Source organism: Dioscorea cayenensis, chromosome 7, assembly GCF_009730915.1.
Source record: "Dioscorea cayenensis subsp. rotundata cultivar TDr96_F1 chromosome 7, TDr96_F1_v2_PseudoChromosome.rev07_lg8_w22 25.fasta, whole genome shotgun sequence".
In the NCBI taxonomy this organism is placed as follows: Eukaryota; Viridiplantae; Streptophyta; class Magnoliopsida; order Dioscoreales; family Dioscoreaceae; genus Dioscorea; species Dioscorea cayenensis.
The window spans coordinates 23,688,550-23,702,870 of NC_052477.1; the positions used below are offsets into that span (position 1 = coordinate 23,688,550).

The 14,321-nt window shown below is 36.9% G+C and overlaps 1 protein-coding gene across 2 annotated transcripts; it reads right to left on the bottom strand.

Moving 5' to 3' along the window:
• Nucleotides 1–3,743: 3,743 nt before the first annotated feature.
• Nucleotides 3,744–9,116, bottom strand: LOC120265953 (Holliday junction resolvase MOC1, chloroplastic-like). 2 transcript variants are annotated; one of them, XM_039273904.1, is made up of 5 exons: nucleotides 8,611–9,116; nucleotides 6,593–6,724; nucleotides 4,884–4,977; nucleotides 4,606–4,782; nucleotides 3,744–4,475 (listed from the first exon to the last, which is right to left on the bottom strand). In XM_039273904.1, exons 1-4 carry the CDS (start codon nucleotides 8,893–8,895, stop codon nucleotides 4,730–4,732), a joined length of 564 nt encoding a protein of 187 aa, XP_039129838.1. In that variant the 5' UTR covers nucleotides 8,896–9,116; the 3' UTR covers nucleotides 3,744–4,475; nucleotides 4,606–4,729. The 2 variants fall into 2 exon arrangements, with proteins under 2 accessions (XP_039129838.1, XP_039129837.1); XM_039273903.1 differs by having other exon boundaries at nucleotides 4,884–6,034.
• Between the last annotated feature and the right edge of the window lie 5,205 nt (nucleotides 9,117–14,321).

Consider the following 14,321-nt stretch of genomic DNA (forward strand, 5'->3'; position numbering starts at 1 on the left):
TTTGAAATGAAGGACTTGGGACCGGCAAACAAGATTCTAGGGATGCAAATTCACCGAGACAGAAATAATAGGAAGATTTGGCTTTCTCAGAAGACTTATCTGAAGAAGATCTTGCGGCGGTTCAACATGCAAGATTGTAAGCCAATTTCTACCCCACTTCCTGTTAATTTCAAGTTATCCTCAAGTATGTGTCCTAGCAGTGAAGAAGAGAGGATGGAGATGTGTCAAGTATCGTATGCATCAGCGGTGGGAAGCCTAATGTTTGCCATGATCTGTACAAGACCAGACATTGCACATGCAGTGGGAGTGGTAAGTCGGTAAATGGCGAATCCTGGTCGAGAGCATTGGAGTGTTGTTAAGAGGATTCTCAGATATATAAAGGGAACCTCAAATGTTGCATTATGTTATGGGGGATCTGACTTTCATCGCCGATGGATATGTTGATGCTCGATTATGCGGTGATCTTGATAAAAAGCAAATCCACTCATCGGATATGTGTTCACACTAGCGAGGAGGAGTCGTGAGTGGGTTTCAAAAGCTGCAGATCGATCGTGGCTACGTCAACGACGTAAGCGTAGTATTTGGCGCCTACACAAGCCGAGAAAGAAAGCGTGTGGTTGAAGATGGTGTTGGAAGAATTTGGGCACAAACAAGAGAATATCACTTTATATTGTGACAACCAGAGTGCATTGCATCTTGCAAGGAATCCAGCATTTCATTCAAAGACAAAACATATCAGAGTTCAGTACCATTTCGTTCGTGAGAAAGTTGAAGAAGGTACAGTGGACATACAAAAGATTCATACCAAGGATAATCTAGCAGACTTTATGACAAAAGCAATCAACACTGACAGATTCATATGGTGTCGATCCTCTTGTGGTCTGACAGAGATGTAAGCAACATCGAATGGCAAAATAGGAAGAATGGTGTGAAGATCTGATTGCCTTTCAATCAAATCTTCAAGTGGGAGAATTGTTGGCATAAACCCATTGGCCTAAAACCAATGGATTATAATCCATTAGCCCAAATCCAACTCCTCTTAATCCATGGATCACCCAAACAATGGCTGGCTTAAACCATTAACCTAAACCATGAACTTAATCCATGGATTAGTGCCCATGTGTTTAAGGAAAATGGTGGTTTTAGTTGGCCTATATATATGTGAGCCTATTCTCATTCTTAGACACAACCTTGAGTGAAGAATCAAGTGAAGAAGTGAGAGTGAGAAGAAATTAGAGAGAGAAGAAAAGTGTGGAAAAAATATTTTGAGAGTTAGTCCATTCTTCTACTACAAGAGAGAGTACTGGTTTTCTCCTTGTTATTAGAGAGTTTGTAACTCCTGCAATTTTCCCACTTAGTAAATTCTTCTATCTTTGCCGTGGTTTTTACCCTAATTGTTTAGGGGTTTTCCACGTAACATCTTTGTGTTCTTTATTTTTCCAGCATTCCTTTTATTTATTTTACTGTTGTACTGCTCTATTCGATCCTACATTTTACAACAGTAGTAGACTCTTCTTTCCAATGGATAGATATTTGTCAACACCAATCATGATAGAAAGTTGAAGTTTCCACAGAAAACTAGATCTGAACTTAGAGATACCATGGTACTTACCTGTTACTATCGAGTGAGCCAAGTGAAACTGTTAGACCAATTTCATCTCAACCATTTCTTAAAAGTAAGTTTTAGCGTGTTTCTAACTTGGGATACAGTAACATTAGCAGCTAAATTTCTTCTGTGCAGACTGGCCATAACTCTTGAATCTGAAAGTTAAAACTTAACTCTTAAATTTCAAAAATTAACCAAGCTTATCAAGACTGAGGATTTGGAAACAGAAGTTAAATCTCAGCCATGAAAGCATGTCTCTGTCCCAAAATATAACACTTGAATTTAAAACTTGAAACATAACTCTTTAATTTCAAAAAATTAACAAAGCTCATCAAGACCGAGGATTTGGAAGCAGAAGTTAAATCTCAGCCATGAAAGTATGTCTCTGTCCCGAAGTATAAAATTCTCATGAATTACATATATATATATATTCATGTCCTTAACCCACTATGAATATGAGGAAAGGAAGCAAAATCAATACAGTCAAGGGAAAAATTTTGTGATAAGTATTGAATGCGAATAATATAGACATAAATATGAAAGACCTGAAGCCACTGATGGTAGTAAAATTCATTACACAATGGATCTTCAAACAGCATTTACAAGAGGCATATTGCAAATCTAATAATCGTCAGCTATTTACTTGTCTACTGGAAAGTTTTGAACTGCCTTCTTTGCTCAGTGAACTAAATAGGCCAGACACTTGAAATATGTTTTGGAAGACCACTTCAGTGTGCACAGTAAGGACAAGCTTGGCTCAATTTGTAGCATCAGATGCAGGTACTAGTTACAGTATACAATGTAACACTGAAATGGTAATTGGGCGGACAAGAACTAAATATAGGTTAAGAAGTTGAAGATAGATACCATGACTTTCTTCCTCTTAAGTTGAAAACTCAACAGTGGGAATAACAAAAGGTAGCTTCCCTGCTATCATCCTGCCAAAAAATTCATTGGAATGAGAAACAGCCCTCCAGCTATCACTCAGGTAAGGAATAGATTACTATTCCAAAGACAACAACTCAAATATATGATCGCAATCAAGTGAGTCGAAGCAAAATATTGGTGACTCTCTGCTTCTCTAAAAGCTAACACAGCAGCTCTTATCAACACTCAACACCTAAATACTTTGCAATTGGGCAGGAATTTGGGCTTATGCATATGATATATGGTTTTTTTGTCAAAAATGAGCATTGTTATCAAAAACATCTACTTATTTTGAAAAGGGAACAATGACAATAGCTCTATTTCTTATCAATAACCCAAGAAAATTCAAATGAGTATCAAAACAAGCCCAACCAAGGTAGTGAGGTGGCCTCAAACAGGGGAAAACAAACAATGGATCACAAACATTAACAATCAATCCATTTATAATTTTTAACGTGGCATGAATCAAATAAATTACTATGCAATATTTTACGGTAGAAGAATCAAAAGGCCTAAAATGTCCATGAGATGGCTACACGAGCTTAACAACAAGAAATAAGATAACCACAATAAAACTCTTCCAAAAAAAAAATAGTAAAGCAATCAAAAACTCTGCATCACATTCTTGATATTAGTAAAATAGCCAATTTAGTTTAGAAGTTAAAGATGAAAAGAAATATCTAAAACTTTAACTCAAGCTAGAAAGAAGATAAAAATATGATAATTACTCCACTAATAATCAACCTATCACCAAGCAAGAAGAGTACTGGAAATAGATTACGATTTTTTCATAGCAGTGCATTAAAATAAATGCATGTGTCAACAACTTAACATCATCAAGCGCTTCAAATAATAGCAATGATGAAAATGAATATGGGTAAGTACTATGGTCATCAAAAACATCTACCATTCACCCATTGTGATCTATATGGCACTTTTATTCCCCTCATTTATATTAAGCCAATATTGCAAAATAACATATGGAATCATTTCCGGTCATAGAACTAGCAAAGTTGACTTTACACTTGTAAACAAATACCCTCGTCCTTTCATTTATGTATCTCTGACTCTGTACAAACTTTCCTAAGTTTCTTAAAACTTTTGTTTGAAAATAGATATGCTAGTGAGCCTCAAAACATGCAATTAACATAAATCAAACAATAATTAAGATCAACAAAGAGAGTTTGTCAAGCCTGGGTTTAGGGGGTGTTAACCAATTCCTTATAATTGAATTTGCACTCTATATAATGTGGTTCAGCATCAGTATGATTGTTAGGATACAAACAAACCCAAGCTCAGCCTCCAAACTAAGTAGACCTCAGGAAAGAGGATGCTCAGATGTTACACAATAAGGAAAAGGAATAGCTTGAAGAATAGAAGGGGAGAGGGTAGTGTTGCTAAGCCGCAATATCAACAATATAAAAACACCGCCATTTTCTAAGCAAAATGATGACTAAGGAGCATTCCACTATTTTCAAATTATCTTCACCTTTGCCAATCACACGTGGTTTGATTCCAGACGAGTGAGTCTGTGGTGTGGTTTTCTGAACTTGAGGGAGATTATGAACCTTGAGATCAAACTTGTGCATCTTAAGCTTGTTCTCAAGCTTCCGTAGAAAGAAGAGTAGCTTAAAAAGAGAAAAGCTGCACACCGTGCAGAAACAGCAAACCCAGAGCTCTAACCTCCAGTTGACCACTAGAACATGTGTTGACCTTGCCCAATATGTTCTTTGCATCACAGTAAATAGGGCCAAGACATCACAGGAACACATAGATCTGCCATGGCCATTGCGTTTTCCCAGGGCCTGAATTGGAAGCTTGAGATCTGATCCTCTGCTTTAAACAAAGATTCAGTACTCCTTAGCATTCAAAATAATCAGCACACGGACTTCCACAAGACAGGCTGACCTTGAGACAACCTGCTTTGCCTGCCTCCATGGGACTGCAAAGTGAAACAGAAGGCCGATTTCATCTCAAATTACTCAAATATATTGGCTAATTTATTATTAAAAATACACTCTTTATGGTTACAGTAGCATTAGCAACATTAAGCAGAGTTGACTGATGCACACCACTAAAGCACTTCATTTCCTTTGCTTTCATTTGCCATTGGAAAGGAATCCTCACATACATGGAAACACCCAAATGAACCAAGCTTATGGGAATATGAGAAACATTAGAATCAACTTGGTCCAATCATTCTATAAGGCCTCTTCCATATGCCGCAATAAGAAGAGCTTCAGCTCGACCTGTGGAAGCAAAGATGAAGGTAATACTCCATGAAGAAGCATGTTTGTTACAGTGTATACAATGTAAACCAGTTTTGGGGGAATTTGTTGACAATATATACCATGATCTTTCTTCCTCTTTAATTGATGGCTCAAAGATGGGAACAGATTCAACAGAGCAGAAGCAACTTCCCTGCTATCATCTTGCCAAAACATCTTTACAATTAAAAGAAATCTCTAGTTATCATCTAGAGTTAGTAAGTTAACTCTTGAAGTAAAGCAGAAGTAAGGAACGGATTAATAAGTTAGAGTTAACAGAAAAAAGATTATGATCATAATCAACTAAATACAAGAAACAACGCCTCCAAATAAAAAGACAAAATGAACTTCTTCAGCTATGCCTCCAAATAAAAAGAAAACATGAACTTCTTGAACTATGCCTCCAAATAAAAAGAGCAGCTCTTATCAGCATTCATTTTTTATACATACATTGGTGAATGGCATTTTCATGGCAAATAATCCAGCAAAAGCCAGAAAGGCTAGCATACTTAAATGACTTCAACACCAAAGCAATGGAATATGGTAAACTTCAACACTATAATGGAAGCAATTGGCAACATCTTCTAATGATGGGCAGATGCCATAATTCAAAAATGATTTCTCCATAAACAGAACGGATCAATCACAGTTCATTTCAAGAACTACGAGTCACAGAAGATAGCTAGCATGATCTGATATAGACATAGCTATGTGCCCTCAACTACCTCAAAACCATGATTCAACAATACATCATTGTACATAAAGGTGATAAACATTGTTTAAAAAGGCGATTGAGGCGTACGCCTCGAGGCGCGCCTCAAGGCGAGGCGGTGACGGCCTGCCTCGAGGCATACGCTTCCATGGCCGGTGGCGAAGCTTACGCCTCAACCGGGTGAGGCGCTTCGCCTCGAGGCTCGTCGCCTCGAGGCTCAAGAGGCGTACGCCCCTCAAGAAGCAACAAAAAATGGCTAAGAACTAAGGGCCGAAGGGGACGGTTGTTGCGGAGGTCGGAGAGGATGCGGGCATTGAGGTTGCGAGCCTGGCGTCTTTGAGCGGGGGCGTCTTTGAGCGGGTGATGATGGTGGTGGCGACGGGGGCGTCTTTGAGCGGGCGCGTCTTTGAGCGGGTGATGATGGTGGCGACGTGGGCGTCTTTGAGCGGGTGATGATGGTGGCGACGGGGGCGTCTTTGAGCGGGCACGTCTTTGAGCGGATGATGATGGTGGCGACGTGGGCTAGGGTTTACAAATCAAACCATTATCAACGATTCAACGGTTGAGATTATTTGAAAATAAAAATTAATTATATAATAATATATCAAAATGTTAATAAAAAAATTATTAAAAAAATATTTATAATTTAAATAATATCAATCATTATCATTATCAATGGACGATGGAGGCTAGGGTTTTTTTACAAACTTATAAATTATAATCATCAAATCATTATCCATTAATTAGATTATTTTATTAATTATATAATATATATATTAATAATATATCAAAGATGATAATAAAAAAATTATAAAAAAATATTTAATATGTTTTATAATTTAAATATTAATTTAACACTAATAATTAATATACATTAACCATTATTCTTTATTCATTATCTACAAGTTATGATTATTTAGTCTATATTATGAATTATCATTTATATTTTTTAAGTTTTTGTTGAGGCTTACGCCTCGGATCGCCTCGAGGCTTACGCCTCGCCTCATAAGAGCAAAACGCCTCAAGTACGCCTTTCGCCTTTTTAAACCTTGGTGATAAAACAATTGCACTTCCACAAACCTTACTCGAAGAGCTTCGAGAAAGTTCATAATGATTTTTCCATTCATGTGATGTCACTGGCACAACTGAAAATCCTGATGCAACTAAAACACCAATCCACAATCCATATGTATATCCTCCACTCCACCATCCCTGCATAAAACAGTGGAAAAGACGACAATAAACACAGCTGCAAGAGAGAGCATTTGTAAAGAGAGATCCTATTATAGATTAATGACATTCAGCTAAATAAGGCTGACAATGGCAACGTTATTTGATCCAAGTCAATTCTACAACTACAGATCCACCGATGGGCTGTGTAACGAAAAGATATTTCACAGCAAAAATCATAATAAAATCATGTCATGTCATGTACATCCATGATGGCTTTCTGAAAACTAGTTTCAAAAACATCACATAATTACTTTTTTCTTAACCTTACAAACAAAATTCAACATCTATTTGATTTGAATAATAGAGATCTATTTAAAGACCAAAAGGTGCAAGTTGTGTTCTGTCAGAGACAAGTTTTAGCAAAAACCTGCTTTCCATCTCATGGGAAGGGATTTGACTGTTCGATATATGCTCTGGTCCCAGAGATAGATTAGTTTATTAGAACAATTGAACCTCTAAAGTTCAGAAAAATACTTGGATATGTTCCCATTACACATGAACTACAGGTTAATCTGAAAAAAGTCTAACAAAACATAATGCGCAATAGTCTGCACATGGACAGGATCCCAGGAATTTCCACTGTGTATCTGGCACCCTTCTCTAGCCACATATAAATTGATTTAGTTAACACAGTAAGCATTTTGAACTATGAAAAATGAGCATCTCACAGTTGCTGATCAATAGAATCAGAGAATCCAAATCTTAAGTCCAAGACGAAGTCATTCAAGGTGTTGAAAGGGCATCAAACTAAGGCAAGGGGCAAATCACAAACATTAAAATTCAGTCCATTAATGATTCAGAAAGGGGCCATTATAAGGATTTATTCCACTTCCTTCTTGTTTCATAAACAAATTCTATCAAGACTATTTGGAAGGGAAGATTAATCAAGAAAATAGCTTTTGAGACTAGTGAAATGAAATCCACAATGAAAAATATGGATGCTTTACATAATTGTAGAACCAACAACAACTACCTATGAGCAGATAAACCATGGTTATGAACATCAAGCATGTTGCAAACCTTAAAAACACATATACAAGTTAAGGAAAATGGAGAATGATAGGACCACAACTAACATATACACAAATTCTAGAAACCTTAAACACATGTACAAGTCAAGGAAAATGGAGAATGATAGGACCACAACTAACAATTACACAAATATGTGCTTCATACCATGTAGTGCACCAAAGGTCTGAAGCAACTGAACGCTAGACCTCGCATCCAAACGATTTTGTAGTCTTTTTCCAACCAGTACTTTTACATTTGGGGTATCAAAGACCTACAATATGGGATCCGTATATGATTGTTACAAGAGCTTGCCAAAGAGAAATAGAAATAATAATGGCCCTTAGATACCCAGGAAAATAATAATCAGAAAACTTTGAATCACATTCTCAGCATTAGTAATACTTCCAAGTCAGAAGTTAAAGCTGAAAACAAAGCTATGCAATTCAATTCAACCAGGAAACGTTAAGTATAAATAGGATAAGTAACTATTGTCACCAAACAACAAGACCATTGAAGATGTGGTATGTCAATTTCAATGCGATTCACAGTAAATGCATTCACTAACAACTTAATATCAGCCAATGGTTCCAAATAATTAATAATAAAACTGAATATGAGAAACTTGAGAGTTTAAGCGTATAAAAATTAAATTACTGCTCAGATTAAAACTTTTCTAAAATTATTACCAGACATTTCTATATTGAATCGCAGATAAAAACCAAATTTATTTTCTTTTTTTAAGAAGTGATGATTGATTGTAAAACTGGATGTTATAGAGTTACATTGTTACCTCAATCACGATTAGTTAAAAGAGCATTGCGATTCAAATGGTAAAACAAAGAACAGTGTTCGACCTGAGCCAAAGAGACAGAACCATCGGGTTTCAAAAGTGCGACGGCGCCAGAGACATCGGGATCCACTCCAAGAACCCATTGAGGCTCCGAAGCACAAATCACTCCCTCGTCTCCTCCCAGTGGGCTCAAGGAGAGGGAATCCAACCACTTCTCCTTGAGCTGCAAATTTGAAACCTTTGTAGCCTTAGGCGAAACCCTAACCCTAGATGTCGATAAAGGTGCCGATTTTGCAGTGCAGAGGAAGTGGAGATGGGAGTTGAAGAGTTTGGCAGAGATGGAGTTCATTGGAGAGCTTGGCACTTGAACACTAAAGTAGTGGGGGTTTAAACAAGCCGAGCAAGCCAAACGAGCGGTGCTCGGTTCAGCTTGTCTCCGCCCGTAAAAGGCTCCTCATGAGATGAAAGCAAGGGCAATGTGCCGCGAGGGAGCACGGCGAAGTGTGGTGGAGAGCGTCGGCGCGACGGAGACGTAGCCAGTGACTAGGTTTTGGATGGGATACTTTTACTGACCCCCTCATTAAAATGTCAATTACGATTCAGTCATTTGGAATGAGTTTGAAAGTTTTCTTTAGCCCCTGTAATACATTTATTAATAATTATTTATAAATATATATAAAAAAAAATGATTACCTATTATCCAACAATGCTATATGCTAAATGTTTATACATTATCCAATGTTATTTAGGGTTTGTCAAACTTTATTAAACGAGGTTAGATATGGTTGAACTCATTTTATTTGTTTATTAGTCTAAAATTTTAGCTTGAATTTAAATTGTTTATTAATTGTTTGTTAATAAAGTAGATAGACCATAAATAATATATAAATATGAAAGCTGTGGAATTGATAGGAAATTAGCAAGGTAAAGTTTTTGTAATGCCCAATAAAACATGTTAGCATACCTTTTCATCTCATTGTCCCATTCCGCATCTCTGTTAATCACGAGTGAAGAGCCGAGAAGCAAAGCACACATGAAGGAGATCAAAAGGCAAGATTCAAGAAGCCCAGGGCGCCAAGGACAATTCTTTATTATTGGCGAAGTCTCATGATGGCATGGGTTAATTATTGAAGCAAGATCCCAAAAGTTTATCAATGAGCGCGAAAGTGACAATGAGGTCGAGGTCATATAGCACACCACTTTATCTTTTCATTCCCTAAAAGAAAAGAAGAGATGATGGGAAAAGGGGATAAAGTAACATGGGTGAGTTGACGTGGACAACTTCAAGTAATGTGGCATCCATGGGTGATGTGGATGAGCCAATAGAGCCAACGTTGTTGTATCATGGAGGTGTGACAAAGTTTTTCCAGTGTCCACATCATAAAATAAGAACCAAAATCTCTCATGTGACCTCTCATTAAAACAAAGTTAAAGTTAGATGACTAGTTTAAGGTTAATTTTTTTGATAAATCACTCAACTTTGTCGAAATATCAGTTTGCTCACCGAATTTTGGTTTGTTTCAAAGTGCTCACTAAAGTCACTAACCATTTCACAAACAAGTCACTCGGTGGATTAACTATGTCATTAGCTGACGTGGAGGCCCGAAAAAACCCAATCAGCAGGCTTGAGACATGTCAGCTTTGCTGAGTGGCAACACACCTCATATTATGTTTCCACGTCAGCCCTTTTCTCATTAGAAACAAACCCTTGGCTGGCCTTCGTTTTCATCGCCCGAGCAGGACAACGAGGAAGACCAAGACGGTGGCTGTCTGGAGCTAGTGAAGAGATCAGTGTCAAAGAAGAAGTGTCAAAGAAGAAGAGGAGCTTGGGTGCATTAAGAATGTCGGTGAGTTGGGAGATTCGACGTGATGGGGAAGATGGTCCGGAATACTGTAAGTGAAACACTAACCTTCGATCTGTTCCTATTATGCAATTTTAGCTTTTAGATGTTGGGGTTTAAGTTTAAATAAACTCATTTTACTGAGTTATGCCCATCCCACACACACACACGAACAAATTTGTTAGCTTTTAGATGTTAGGGTTTGAAATTATTGAATGGTTGTTCTTTTAAGATTACTGAGTTTTCTTTTTTTTGGTAAATGAGTTAATGGATGTGTACTTTTTAAAACCAGTGAAAGGAATGTGAAGACTTTTTTTTTTATTCATTTGCATGATGGGATTTGAGTTGCATATCCACTGAAATTGATATTGTGGAGATGATTTTGTGGTTTTCTTTTATTTTCCTTTTTATGTCTTTATCCGATCCTTATGATTATGGGTTCACTCATTTGCAACTTATCCTTATGATTGTGGGTTCACTCATTTGCAACTTGTTCATAATATTTACATTTACTAAGTTAATTAACTCAGGAATTTTGATCTTATTAGTTGCCTTAGTATGATATCGATTACTCAATGCCCAATATTTTTTCTTTCTATTTACTCGTTGGCTTCATTAAAGTCAGTTTAATTTTCTATGTGTTTATTTCTATTGAGTGTTTATGAATTTTTTTTTGAAGCTTGTTGTTAATCATTGCCATTGTACGGGTGTATATTATGTTTATTGATTTAATTTTTCAGTCATTACTAACACAATATGATGCCATCTATGTGATTTTATTTTGTATAGGCTTACACATTCTTGCTATGTCCTGGAGATAATTTTGCTTAATGTTATTGATGACAATCTTTGTTGTTAATCATTGCAGTAAAACTAATTTTGTCTTTTATTAGTGGTTATGAAGTGTGCTGAAGATTAGTTATGTTAATTAGTGCTAGTGCCATGCATTTGTAGAGTCTAAGTCAATCAATTGTATATTTTAATCTCGTATGACTTAATTGCCTTTCTATGATTAATTGTACTATTCATTAGCTTAGTATCATATCATTGATTCTATGGGTTTAGCAAAATATCATTGGTGGCTTTAGAGCAACCTGAGCTACGAGTTAATGAGGCTGTTGAGCCCTAACACTTGTCCTCAAACCGTTCGGCCTCTAAATGATTTTTTGGGATTCTCAATAGATTCAGTGTGTTTTTTGTTGTAGCATATGTTTTTTGGTTCTCTAATTGTTTTAAGTTTGGCTTTCTTGAATCAAATTTCAGTACCCAATGCAGAACTATTCACAATACGTATGCATTGTATGGTAAGTGGTGTACAAGAATTGGCAGGGTATGTAGATTATGTGTGTGCAGATCAAATATCAAGGCTTGAATTACTCAGTATGGCCAAAGAATTTATGATGGAGGTAGAAGGGTGTAGTATATGGTATATGGATGACCACAGTGCAAACAATGGCATGAAAGAGATAGTAACTGATATAGATGCCTTAACAATGGCTAATTCAGTTGACTCTAGCAGAGAAATGTTTGTGTACATCAATACTACCAAAATGGGGAAGGGACAAGAACATTATCCAGGTTGCACTACTGACCAACAAAATAACTCACATGCAGTTGGGATTGAAGACTCCCAAGAAGACTCAGATGCTAATGAAGAAGATGATTTGGAGGGCATTCTCATTGAGGGAACCAGAAAGGGAAAAATAATGGAAGAAGAATTTGAGATACATGACTCTGAATATAGCTTTGGTGGGGGGTCAGATGATGATTGCAGAAATGACTGTATCAGTTCACATGCTGTAGTGACAGTAGAAGGAGAAATACCACATGTTGACTTTGATGGGGAAATATTCTCTGAACATGGGGAATCTGATGAGTTACATTCATGCTCATCAACAGACAGTGAAGAAATGATGCCTTCTAGACCAAAGTATTCAGAGTTTAATGAAGACATTAATATGGGTAACTCTCAGCTTCAGATAGGCATGAAATTTAGGGATTTTAATCAGTTCAAAACAGCTGTGAAAAATTATGGCATTAAGAACCGATATGTGATGAACTTTAGGCCAAATGATAGCACAAGATGCAAAGCTATATGCACAAGAGGGTGTCCTTTTTATTTGTGGGCTTCACTTATGAGTAGGGGTGTCAGCACAGTGCAAATCAAATCAGGGAACCTCAAACATGAATGTGCAAAGGGACACAAGAATAGACATGTGAATGCAATGTGGATAGCAAAAAAATACATGGAACAGTTCAGAGCAGATCCTTCTTGGAAGTTAAGTGGAATAATGCAAGCTGTTAAGTTAAATCAAAATGTTGAGATTAGCAGACTAACAGCTTTTAGGGCTAAAGCCATTGCTTTGAGGTGAGTTTTTGCAATTATTGTTATTTTTTTGGTTTCTTTTATTTTATAGCAAGCATGTGTGTATGGTTTTTACTAGTGCAACTAATGATATTCTCTTTGAATGCTTGTGTGTTATTTTTCTCAAACAAGGGAAATAGATGGGGATGAAGCAACACAAATGGCCAGTTTGTATGATTATAGACTAGAGTTGCTCAAGAGTCACCCAGGATCAACTGTCAAGTTCAAATGTGATGATGGAATTTTTGAAGCTATGTATGTGTGCCTTGCACCACTCAGAGCTGGATTCTTGTCTGGATGTAGGAGGGTTATTTCAGTTGATGGGTGTTTTCTTAAAGGGCTATATGGCGGCCAGCTTCTATCAGCTGTAGGTGTGGATCCAAACAACTGTAGTTACCCAATAGCTTGGGCTATTGTTAACAAAGAAAACAGATACAACTGGTCCTGGTTCCTGGAGTTGTTAGGTGAAGATCTCAAAATTGAAAACAGCCATAATTGGGCATTTGTCAGTGATAGGCAAAAGGTATGTCATTCTTTTTATTTAATTTCATGTATCCAATTTTGATGGCTATGATGTGTCTAAATTAATTGATCTAAGGTTGAATAGTTGTTCTTTTGATTTAATTTCTCACTGAGTTAATTGCTTTGCCTACATTTAATTGTTCTGACCTAAATCTTTTCCCTTTTAACTTGTTTTGTATATGGGTATTGGGTTATGGTGTGGACATTAATTGCAAAACTATAGGGTTTACTCAATGCAATTGATGACTTATTTCCTAATAGTGAACACAGGTTCTGTGTGAGACACATTCACACTAATTTCAGGAAAAAATTCATGGGGAAAGGACTTAAGGACCAAATGTTTCTTTGTGCTAAATCAACCTACCAAGCTGCATTTGATAGGGCAATGAACATCCTCAAAGGAATGTCTATAGGGGCCCACCAATATATGAAAAACATAGCTCCCAAACATTGGTCTAGGGCATACTTCCAAACGCAATTCAAATGTGATATTTTATTAAATAACCTATGTGAGGGTTTTAACAGTCATATACTTGAGGCCAGAACAAAGGGTATAGTAACTATGAATGAAATAATAAGAACCCAGTTGATGATTAGGATACAAAAAAGAAGGGATGCAATGAAGCATTGTACAACTCAACATTGTCCACGGATCCTTAAAAAATTGGAGATATTCAAACAACTGAGTAAATTCTACACACCAATGTGGTCAGGAGGGGATGATTATCAGGTTACAGGCCCTGATGGGCAGTTTGTTGTCAATAAGGAAAAAGGGCTTTGTTCCTGTAGGGTTTGGCAATTAACAGGACTACCATGTAGTCATGCAGTGTCAGTGGTATATTACAACAATGACAGACCTGAAAACTATATCCATCCATGTTATAGTGTGAGCACATACCTAGCAATATATGGACACACCTTAAACCCAACCCATGGCAGGATTCAATGGCCCAAGAGTGACCAAGGGCCCATGATACCACCTTTGGCAGTCAACAAAAAGAAGGGCAGGAGGACAATGTTGAGAAGGAAAGAATTTGGTGAAGAAGT